Below are 12,116 nucleotides of genomic sequence, written 5' to 3' on the forward strand. Positions count from 1 at the left end.
AGGAGACAGAACGCGTCTCCTTCCTGAGCGGTATGACGGCTGCGTGGTCCCATGGTGTTTATACTTGCGTACTAAGGACGAACCAGACTTGCAGTGGTCTACATTTTCTTCTGAGGTCTTGGCTGATTTATTTTAGGTTTTCCCATGATGTCAAGCAAAGAGACACTGAGTTTGAAGGTAGGCCTTGAAATACATCCACAAGTACACCTCCAATTGACTCAAATAATGTCATTTAGCCTATCAGAAGCTTCTAAAGCCATGAGATCATTTTCTGGAATTTTCCAAGCTGTTTAAAGGCACAGTCAACTTAGTGTATGTAAACTTTTGACCCACTGGAATTGTGATACAGTGAATTATAAGTTTAAAAATCTCTGTCAACAATTGTTGGACAAATGACTTGTGTCATGCACAAAGTAGATGTCATAACCGACTTGCCAAAACTATAGTTTGTTAACAAGAAATTTGTGGAGTGGTTGAAAAACGAGTTTTAATGACTCCAACCTAAGTGTATGTAAACTTCCGACTTCAACTGTACTCTCTCTGAGACATTCAAACTTCACTTGTCACTCAAAATAACGACCAGCATCTCAATGGGGATTATGTGAAAAAACAACGTAATTTTTATTCCATAAATGTCTGTGTGGCACATGAACAGAGGTTGAATGATCTGAAAAAGATTAGGCACGGGCCCTTTAAGCAGAACAAATAACCCCTCCTCCACACACACGTGACATGTTTCCAGTGTTAATACACACACCCATGGTTAGAACAGGCTAGAACAGAGTCATAAGAAACAATCACGAGAACAACCATAGTCAATATTGCAGAAGAAAAGAAGAAGCGAACCAAAAGAGCAGATGGAGTCTATGTTTAATTAAACAGAGGGAAGGAAATATCTCAAGTGTTGGCTTGTTGTAGTGTTAATTTCCCTTTTTTCCTGAGAGAGGGTTAGGGTTGAAGTAACGTGTGTGTGTGTGTGTGTGTGTGTGTGTGTGGGTGTGTGTGTGTGTGACTCAGAGCGAGGCAGGGACAGGCAGGGACAGGCAGGGACTGATGCTTTATCTACATTTCTGAGGGACAGGGTGAGAAAAGGGAGACAAGGAGAAAGGGGGTAAGTCAGCCATGCTCCTTCACTTCCTATGGGTGAGGATTGGAGTCATCGGCCCCTCCAGCACTGGTTGACATATAAGCACCGCAGCGTTCCCCCTCATTTCCCTCTCTTCTTCACACACACACACAGATACACACATTACATGCTCTTACACACGCTGCACACACATGCTCTTATACCCAAGCACACCGCACACACTAATAAACGCACAACTGTGCACAAGCCCATATAGACAGGCACACACACTCGTACACACACAGATATACACAAATACAGTGTATATACACACAGATACAGTGTAGCATACCCAGGCCAGTACCCAGACAGGATAAGGAGTGACAGGACATCTCAGTGTCCTCTGACAGTCAACCTCATCGCTCATTCCTCCTGCTTCTCTGTCTCTCTGTGAGAGGGAGTTGTCTGCCTGAGAGGAAAGGGTTGTTCTGTGGTGAGTGAGGTATACACTGTGGGCGACCATGTTGGATATATGAGGTAAAGCACAGGAGGCTGCTGAGGGGAGGACGACTCATAATAATGGCTGGAACGGAGTAAATGGAATGTCATCAAACACATGGAAACCACGTGTTTGATGTATTTGATACCAATTCCCTGATTCCGCTCCAGCCATTACCATGAGCCAGTCCTCCCCATTTAAGATGCCACCAACCTCCTGTGAGGTAAATGTATGATGGTGTGGAGCGGGGTAAAAATAAAGTATCAAAGGGGGGGGTGTCAGAGACGGAGGTTGAAGGAGACCCGCCTGAATAAATACATCAGCACCAATGAGGACAGCAGCACACCTCCGAGACAACAAGGTTTTAAAAAATGTAAAAGTTAAAAGACAAAATCAATATCTCCAGTTAAAGGGCCTTATAAATTCATGTTGAAAGACCTCAAACACCAAATGACCTCAGGTTGCATCACTGATGATGTGTCCATGAGCATCAATAGATGTATTCATTCAATATACGCATTGATTCTTGAAGAATCTAAATGCCTCATGGGCTTAGTTCAACTCTAAACTATTAGCTTGTTTTACTCCAATGTTTGTAAACAAAGTAAATGTAAACAAACACTGTATAGCCTTAAAACATAGTTAGAGCTAGAGTGTTGATATCATGGATGGTCAGTACTTGCATCCATAGCTCTGTCTATGAATTTGAGAGTGGTTACATTGCCTATGAATTTGAGAGTGGTTACATTGCCTATGAATTTGAGAGTGGTTACATTGCCCAATCCCTCCGCCTTTTACTGAAACAATGGTGGAGGTGCTTTGTTAGAACTGAGGGTTTCCCCATTAAAATTGATTTCATATTGATGAATGTTTACTGCTACTCTGCTTCTCCCTTTCAAGTTGGTTCATTGCATTGATTCTGGAGGTAATATAATAGAACAATTCTATGCCATTTAGCAAACGCTTTTAAGAAACTTAGTCAGGTCAGCCCTCAGAGCCCTGACTCCTCCTCCAGCTCTACTCTGCTGACTAGGGAGGTTCTGACCACCAGTGTTGGCATCTGGATTGAACTTGACCCTGCATCACACTGGGTTGCTGGCGCCGCTCTATCCCCACACAAGGAAACGACTATCAACACATGATCCCCTGGCTGCGTATTCCTCTCACACCGTGGTTATTCTACACTGGCCCTCCATAGGGTGCAGCGGAGCAGACCGCCATTTGCACTTCAAAGCTTTGTAATGTGCGCTATGGCCGCCGCCCAGCTTCAAACAGACATCAGACACAGTAGAGTGTGATTATGATGGCGAGCCAAGGCGCCCATAAACTGTAAATCTGTGTGCTGTGTTGCTGTGGAGGAGAGGAGAGCAGAGTAGCAGAGGGGGGTGAATGTGTGTTGCTGTTGGGAGACTTGACTGGGAGCTTGTCCTCTGAGAGGAGAGGAGCACAGCTGCTGGCTCAGCACATCCTTTAATAGTCGCCGATGGTTCAGGACATTCCAATATGATTCCAACAACTCCACAACACATCCCTGATAAACATGGAAGGTTCATGAGCAATGCAGGGGACGTCAGAGTGTTCTAGAACATCTGTCATAAGCGGTTCCAATTATCAAGTATGGAACAATTTGGATTAGAGGAGTCAATTTCTCTAATCTAGAACTTCCAAAAACAAGGATCTTAATGTTCTAGAACCTTCAGAAGGAAGTGTTCCATAATGTTCCTTCTCAGAACAGGATGTTCAAAGACATGAAGAACAGTGTCCCAGCTGAATACCACAGCTACGGTGCGCTCAGGAAGACCTAGCCTGATGACCAGATCCATTATGCTGGACTCCACAATTAGAGGCTTTTCAGCATGTCCCATTAGAGTGTTGGAGTAACAGTGATGGCTGCTCCCTGTTTAAGGAGAATTTAGCTTTTTTGCAACCAAATCTCTATTTTTGATGTAAATGGCATGTTATAGAAGGGTCTAGTTTGCGGAAACGGATAAGCTCTCAAAATAGCGATGCAGGTCTTTAGATGTTATATACTGAGAGCTTTGCCGTTCCTAAAATAACGTATATGGGTGTTTTAGGAGAATTTGTTCATGTTTTTTCAGAGCCCCCTTACAGGGATGAGGAAGTGAATCACTGGTTGGGGTACGTTTCTCAAAAACAAGTGAAATCTAAATAATAGTAGATTTGGTTGGTAAAAATAAAACTTCCCCTCTTATGAACCTCTCCACCTGAGGTTGCCTGACCTTTAGCACAGGACAGTCATCGACAGAAGATGAAGTCATCCACGATGAGACGCCGCTAATCTCCCCGGCGTCACAGCACGCTAACACTCTCATGTCATCCGCCCAAGTCAACCAAAACGGACATCTTGTGACAGAGGGCATGGTTGCCAAGGAAACAATGAAATAAGCCATATGTTAATGTCTCTCTGTTCTCAAATTAAGGACACCTTCACAGAACACAAAGCCCCAGCCTCTGAACCGCAGCCCTGCTGGGAGCTGGCGAGAGGTTTGTGTTAAGCCCGCCGCACAAAGACACACATCATTAAGAAAGCCCCTTTCAATCAATCATTCACAATCAATTAGTCAGTCAATGTCAGTCAATCCGCAAATGTGTGTGCGCTCATGCCTATATGTGCTTGTGCGTGTGTATGTGTGCTCCTACGTATGTGTGTAGGCAACAGGGAGGCCTGTTTGATAAGTGGCTGCAGGCTCTTGTACAAATCACACGGATGGCGCAGACTGACGTCCATGAGCATCTGATCTCAACCTCCACAAAACCTCACAGGGAGAATATGGACAGGAAACTCTCTGAGCCACACGCACAAGCAGAATAACCAAGAGAGCATCTAAACACCATCCTCGTAGAAGTAGACGTGCTTAAAACCCATCTAAACACCCGCCTCGTAGAAGTAGACGTGCTTAAAACCCATCTAAACACCCGCCTCGTAGAAGTAGACGTGCTTAAAACCCATCTAAACACCCGCCTCGTAGAAGTAGACGTGCTTAAAACCCATCTAAAGGCCGACTGGCGTCATAGTAATAAAATCACCCACTGACTACTAGTCTGACATTGACGTAAAGTTAAACTAGGAGACTAGAGACTACAGACACACAGATCCACCGTCTCAGTCGCCATCATCCTCATCATCATCATCATGATGTGTGACAATAGAAGCTACAAGGTTTCTCTGGGTCTGTATTCATAGGCCATCTGATGGCTGTTAAAAAATATGATAGCAATAATAATGCTTATAAATTACAGTGGTTTGACACTTCTGGCCTTGACAACTGGGAGGAGCATTTGCATTTGGCGCTGGAGCGTATGCATCATTAACACTATGAGGATCAATAATGTAGCAGCTCCACTGTCGTTTCACAACTAGTTTTAAATGGTTCAACTCTACGCGGGAAGATAACAACAACTTACTAATTCTATGGCTTACATCTGTTCAACACCCACATATGGGACCAGCTCCAATGGTGGACCTGGCTGGTTCCCTAAAGGTGTTGTCTCACCTAAACAAGGCTATGCTCATGTAACAGTAAGTGGCGTCACCGATTGAAACGCCACTAGCGCGCACCATCTCTAACTAGCTAGCCATTTCACATCGGCTACACTCACCTCAAGCTCAAATAACGCCCCTGAAACATGACTATCTAAACACACAAAGATCCCCTCCCAACTCTTTAGCTCTTTGTGTCGCACTGCTTTGCTTTATCTTGGGCAGGTCGCAGTTGTAAATGAGAACTTGTTCTCAACTGGCCTACCTGGTTAAATAAAGGTGACATAAAAAAGCTGCTCTGATCAGAACACAGCAGGTTCTACCAATTAAGATAATTAAGATCACATCCTAAATATATCAAAAGCCTGATTAATATTGTCTCATTAGACCAGGACCTGAGCTAGAACAGCCAAACATGTCAAGATAACCGAGGCCATCGGCCCCTGTCCAATTAGGAAACACTATAGCCTTGATTGGCTGGTTTAACAGTGAGGATAACTAGGGCAGTGTGAAACGCGACTTGACCACAAGCTCGTAACCTCAGATTGACTACGAGTTGAGAGAGGCAGAGGCCAGTGGAATGCTAAAGAGACTGGCCGTGATAGAGCAGACCTTTGATCTCTTGGGCTTATCCCAATAGGCAGAGGGGAGAGGGGGGAAAAACCCTGCTTAACTAGAAATCCCGTTTTTACTTAAAGTGTCAGTGAGAGGATCACAAACCAGCCTGGAGCAGAGGGAAACAGACAGAGAACTGCTTTAAACTGGGGATTTAAAATGGAGGTCTGACTGGCCCCCTCCCTCCCTCTCTCTCTCACTCTGCATCCTCCTTATACAACCCACACATTACATACACTCACCTAGCAGGCGCATGCACACACACACTGATATAGCTGCATTCTAAATAATGGAAACAATATCAAGTTGCCATAGTAATCAAAAATACTACTGTAGGTACCGTAACTGAACGCGCACACACACACACATACATACTTGACTTATTCCCTGAATGGTTGAGCGAGCGGGTCTCTTCCTGCACAGTAAACACAGCGTTTCCATTAGTGTTAAGTGTGTGTTCAGTGCTGTGTGACTCAGTCACTGCAGTGATGTTCCTGGGACTGTGGGGCACTGGCAAAACTTGTTCTGCCACTAAGCCTTTCTAGCTCTTCTCTGTGACACTTCATAAGAGCTTCATAAGGCTTCATAATGCTTTCTGAGGTGACAAGACAGGCAGGGAGTCACATCCAGAGTACTGGGGGAATAGTTGTTGTCAGAACCACTGAACACACACACGCACACACACACACACACACACACACACACGAATATGTAAATAACTAGTGAGGGGATTAAAGATCCCTGGTGTTGGGAAAATAAATATGTTAATAACTGGTGCATGGGATATGAGTGTTAATCACAAGTGCAAGGTACATGAATACGTTCAGCACTGGTGTAGGAATATGCAACTGACATGTAGAAGTGATATAGACGATGTAAATCACTGCATTAGTAAATCAAAAGTGTGTGTAGATGATATAGATACAGGATGTAAGTCACTGGAATAAGCCAATGGAATATGTTCATTATTTCCATGAGCAACATGAATGTGTAAATCACTTGCGTAAGCGCTGTGAAAAAATAGAAATATCTATTGTGAGGACCATGGATATGTTAATAGCCTTCTATACTGTCTGTTCCCTCCTATTTGCATCAGAAACCCAAATCAAGATGCTATGATGAGGACTGTCGCAGCTGCAACAGTTGCCAGGGAAACCTGGTGGCAGGAACCTGTAGGGACATTGTGTTAGGATATGGGCACACTGTGAAAGGTGATGTGCTACTGTTGGAAGAACACTGGCCGGCTTGTAGAGGGATATGTTGTCTTAAAGGAACATGATTGACAGGGGGCATCGGGCACCATATGAGGTGCAAGCTGTGACGCTGTTTGGCGCATTATTCTGAGGGTAGGTAGTCATGGAAACAGGGTGTTGACTTAGCGAAATCACACTCGGAGCACTGATAGCTATGACATTCTGAAAATCACAGAGTGAGAGAGAGCGTGAGCAAGCTTGTAAATCAAAGCAGGATCTATCCTGTCCTCCTTGTGCAGGAAAATACCCTTCGCCGGCCATTTCACATTCTGTGTGTCTCATCTCAAGCACAGCTGTATTAGCCAAAGGGATACACACAAACAGTGATGTTTCAATTAAATGGAAAAAAACACAAAAAAACTAATGCCACCAAGTTTCACAGAGTTCAACCGTCATTTTGTGTGCCAGGTATTTTAATTTTTCAATGTGACTTCTGCTGACAGAACATCTTTCAGAATTATAACCAGTGTAATTAGCAAATTATAATAACAATAACAATATTACAATTGAGAGAACACTTGATTTTAAAAAAGATAAAGGAAATAATCAAACTAGATAAAAAAACTAAATGAAAAAACACTTATAATAGCTTTTTTTAAAGAGATCTATACGTTTCTATATTTTTCATTTATTTGTCCTTTTCCTTAAAAAAAAAGAAATCACCCATCGCCACATGATTCATCTAGGCTCTCTGTCTCCTTCATTGAATAGGTTTCTCTTACCTTTCAAACGCTTCAAAATGCTGTCCTCCTTTAGTTCCCTGCTGCCATGAATTCCATTCACACATGAGAACACTGAGTTCTGATATAATCCTCTGCAAACGAGCAGTCTTCGTCAAAGGTTCATGTCCTGTCTTTTACACAACAGAATAAAATGAGGGGTCCTGATCGACTGAGACTGGTGTTGTTGTACAAAACAGAGGAGTTTCTGAGGAGGCATGGGCTGTGAGGATGCCATGTGGGAGCAGCCATTTTGAGGACCATGTATTTCCTGTTTCTGCAGGTTGATGTTTGGTGGAACACAGACCATCCCCTGTTGTTGGAGTCAATATGGTGGTTGAAAGGATCGTCGTCATTCCATGTGTAATCAAATCATTCCCCACTGAATCAATTATAAACATAACTTTCATAAGGATGTACTAGACTGCTCTGCCACCTATACACTGACTGTACAAAACATTAGGAACACCTGCTCTTTCCATGACATAGACTGACCATATGAAGACTATGATCCCTTATTGATGTCACCTGTTAAATCCACTTCAATCAGTGTAGATGAAGAGGAGGAGACAGGTTAAAGACAGATGTTTAAGCCTTGAGACAATTGAGACATGGATTGTGTATGTGTGCCATTCAGAGGGTGAATTTGAACGGGGTATGGTAGTAGGTGCCAGGCGCACAGGTTGGAGTGTGCCAATAGCTGCAACACTGCCGGGTTTTTCAAGCTCAACAGTTTCCTGTGTGTATCAAGAATGGTCCACCACCCAAAGGACATCCACCCAACCTGACAACTGTGGGATGCATTGGAGTCAACATGGGCCAGCATCCCTGTGGAACGCTTTTAACACCTTGCAGTCCATTCCCCGACCAATTGAGGCTGTTCTGAGGGCAAAATGGGCTTCAACACAATATTAGGAAGGTGTTCCTAATGTTTTGTACACTCAGTGTATGATAATAATAATAACAATAATAATCAATAGTAATAATAATAGTAATAATGATGATAATTATAATAATAATTTGTTCTCAATATCATGATATATTGCATACAGATATACTGAATGCATGAAGTTGAAACCGATCACATTGCAATTTTAGATATTACCACTTGAATCAGAGAAAATGCTAAACCTATATCTGCTTTTAAGAGCTATCTACAGTATACGGTTGATAAGCATTTACTGAATTATTATAATTATCATCATTATCATCATTACAATATCCATATTGTTTGTATCAAAGGGTGAAGTTTTGTAATCATATTTCATATGTTCTCATTAAATGGAGAGTAAAGATCCCCCTTCACCAATGACCCTGTTTATGTAAATGTGGCATGAGAGGGAATGCTTTGTGATGCTACAAAAATTGAAGCCAAAATAAATTCAATCAAACACTGTGCCAGTTTCCAATTTTAGCTCTTGCTCATCCACAGCCTCCACTACAATATGTCCCTTTCCAGCACAGAATGTCGGCCATCTTGTTTCTAGCCAAACAAAGTTTTCATAGTGATGACCGCTATGACAGCAGTTCATATATTCTTCAGAAGCTGTGGCTATTTAGTCAGAAACTTGGTAAAGATTCTTCATAATTTATTTCTTCGAATGAAAATATATTTATATATAATATGTACTTTCACAGTTTATTTGTATCTTTCGTAGTCCTTTTTGCTATTACATTTTTTGTTTACGACGATTCACTCCATATACCTTCCTCTCCTTTAAAGAGAGTAGCCAGTCAGGTGTGAAAGAGGGGAGAAAGTGAGATTGAGCCCACTAAGTAAAACACAACCGTTGTTGATGTGGATTCCTCTTCCTACACATTGCTTGTTGTCCGACACTAAACTGTGTTCTGCTCAATGGTTTACTTTCTGTCCTGTTCCACAGAGTGCGTCTGGGCAGCCCTGTACTGCTCTGACACAGTCCCAAACACTTATCCGCCTACTTCAACATAGTGACTCAGATCTTACCTCTATATATACACAGTGACTTGGATTGTATCTGGTAATATACGAGGTGATCTGTATTTAGTTATAGCCGTGGTGATTCTTATTGTGTCTGGGTATTGAACCTGGTCACCTGATTCAGTCTGGGAATGTGCGGATGGATATATAGATTGCAAGGGCTTTTACTTTGGCACAGATATGCGCAAGTTTGGCACATAGTTGTCAATCTCATAATGCACTGTGTATGTGTTAGCTGATGTTGTTCCTGTCCTTGTGTCGGGCTGTGTGTGTCTGTGTGTGTCTTGGAGTGTCTCAGAAGATGTTAATGCTTGGACGGGTGTTGAGCAGACACAGTAGAGGTGTGAGAACAATCTCTCCTCTCTCTCTCTCTCTATGCACTAACCATACAAAGCAATGTCTATGTAATATTTCATATTCTGCCTGCCTACACTTTCTATCGAAATATGGCCATGGGGATAGTACAATCAGACTCCTCTCTCTCCCTCCATCTCCCTGTTTTCTGTCTCTTCGTCTCTCTCTCTTTTTCCATCTGTCTCTCTCTTTCTCTCAGATCTGAGTCTCTTGCACATTCTCCTTGGAGCCACTCTTGAAGAGCAGAGGCTCGATTTGAGGGTTCTGGCCTTTTCCCATGAGCCCCTTCAGAGAGCTGTGGATGCCTAGCTGGGGCAGGGGCACAGGGGAGGGCAGCAAGCCACCTGTGGGGGTGCCACCGCTGGTGGAGGTGGGTCCCTGTGCGCAGGAGTTGGGGGTGCTCTGGGAACAGGGGGAGAGGGAGGGGTTGTTGTTGTTGTTGAGGCCCATGCCCAGGCCCATCATGTTGTTGTTGAAGTGATGGGCCTTGTAGTAGTGGTTGAGGTGCTCCTGTCTGGCCAGGTTGGGCAGGTTGACCATCTCCGGGTGATGCATCCTCAGGCTCTGCCCTCCTCCTACTCCTCCCCCTCCGCCTCCATCCCGAGAGACGGTGCCGCCCCCTGAGATGCCGCTGCCGTGTCCACCAGCACCGGCGCCAATCTCGTCCTCCACGTTGATGATCTCGATGGCGCGGGCGGGGCCGTGGTGCTTGTGCAGCTGGTGCTGCTTCCTCAGCTTGTAGAAGACCACCAGCATCACGGCTGCCATGAAGGTAATGGCCACAAAGCAGCCAATGATGATCTTGGTGGTCTTCATCACGTCATCAAGGCCAGAATAGCCCGTCTCGGCAGTGATGGGCACAGTAAAGGTGGGCCGGGTGGCCCGGGATGAGGACAAGGACCAGGCTGACAGGGAGGAGGCGGTGGTAGGGAGCCCCCCCCTCCACTGGTGGCCAGACGGGGTAATGACGTATGACTCGTTGTGGCTGTTCATGACGCCCGCGTAGACTGTCGGGCCCTCGTTGGGCTCCACCGTCTCCACGGTGACAGTAGTGAAGTAGCTGACGCCAACGTCGGCGGCAGTGACATTAAGCACGGCGGTTGCCGTGGTGTTGCCAGCCGAGTTGGTCACCATGCAGGTGTACTGACCTGTGTCCCTCAGCGTGACGTTGGTAAAGTTGAGCGTACCGTCGTGCAGCACGGAGATCCGGACCCGGTAGGAGCCGTGGGTCATCAGGGTGCCGTTGGGCGTGAGCCAGTTGACCGAGGTCATGGTGGTGCCCGTGCGACACTTCAGCTCTGCAGCCATGCCCTCGGTAACGTTGAGGTCGGTGGGCGGCTCCACGATGACGGGAGCGTAGCAGGTGAAGTGGCTCTGGTCCAGCTCCCCGATGTACCTGCCCTTCAGGCCGGGGGGAGCGTGGCAGCGAGCGCAGCACGTAGTGTTACTGGGCACCGTCTCCTTCAGCCACCAGCTGAGCCACAGCACGTCACAGTTGCACACCCAGGGGTTGTGGTTGAGGTGCACCCGCTCCAGCTGGTGCAGCGGGGTGAAGAGGTCATGGGGCAGCGAGTGCAGGGAGTTGTGGGAAAGGTTGAGCTCCTCCAGGTTCTTCAGGTCGTCGAAGGCGTTGCGCTCGATGACCTTCACTTGCGAGTGCATGAGCCACAGCTTACGGAGCGACACCAGGCCCTGGAAGGAGCCAGGCCGGATGATCTCCAGACGGTTCCCAGACAGCTCCAGCTCCTCCAGACGCACCAGGGCCGTCAGGTTGGGGATGTCCTTCAGACCACACATGCCAAGGTTCAGGTAGCGCAGGTTGACCAGGCCCACGAAGGCGGCGTCTGAGATGTAGTCCAGCTTCTTGAGCTCTCCCAGGTCCAGCCGGCGCAGCGAGGGCACGCGGTGGAAGGCATAGCCCGGCAGCGTCTCGATGGGGTTGTTCCGTAACCACAGCTCCCGCAGCTTGCTGAGGTACTCGAAGGCCTGTGAGGGGACCAGGGTGAGGCGGTTGTCGAACAGCTCCAGTGTATTGAGATTGGGCAGGCCATTGAATGCTCCCACCTCAATCTGACTGATTTTGTTCTTAGACAGCTGCAGGATCTCAAGGTGCCTCAAGTGCTTGAAGGTGTCTGACTTGATAACCTG

At 45.7% G+C, this 12,116-nt stretch overlaps 1 protein-coding gene across 1 annotated transcript in view; it reads right to left on the reverse strand.

Annotated features, from left to right (window-relative positions):
- Positions 1–597: 597 nt before the first annotated feature.
- LOC109898720 (leucine-rich repeat-containing protein 4B) overlaps positions 598–12,116 on the reverse strand; it is a 36,337-nt gene continuing 24,818 nt past the window's right edge. Inside the window, exon 4 of the mRNA XM_031827899.1 lies at positions 598–12,113. Coding sequence (XP_031683759.1) covers positions 10,164–12,113 — 1,950 coding nt within the window. The 3' untranslated portion in view covers positions 598–10,163. The remainder of the gene's footprint in view (positions 12,114–12,116) is intronic.

This window comes from Oncorhynchus kisutch, linkage group LG6 (genome assembly GCF_002021735.2).
Source record: "Oncorhynchus kisutch isolate 150728-3 linkage group LG6, Okis_V2, whole genome shotgun sequence".
NCBI classification, from domain to species: domain Eukaryota; kingdom Metazoa; phylum Chordata; class Actinopteri; order Salmoniformes; family Salmonidae; genus Oncorhynchus; species Oncorhynchus kisutch.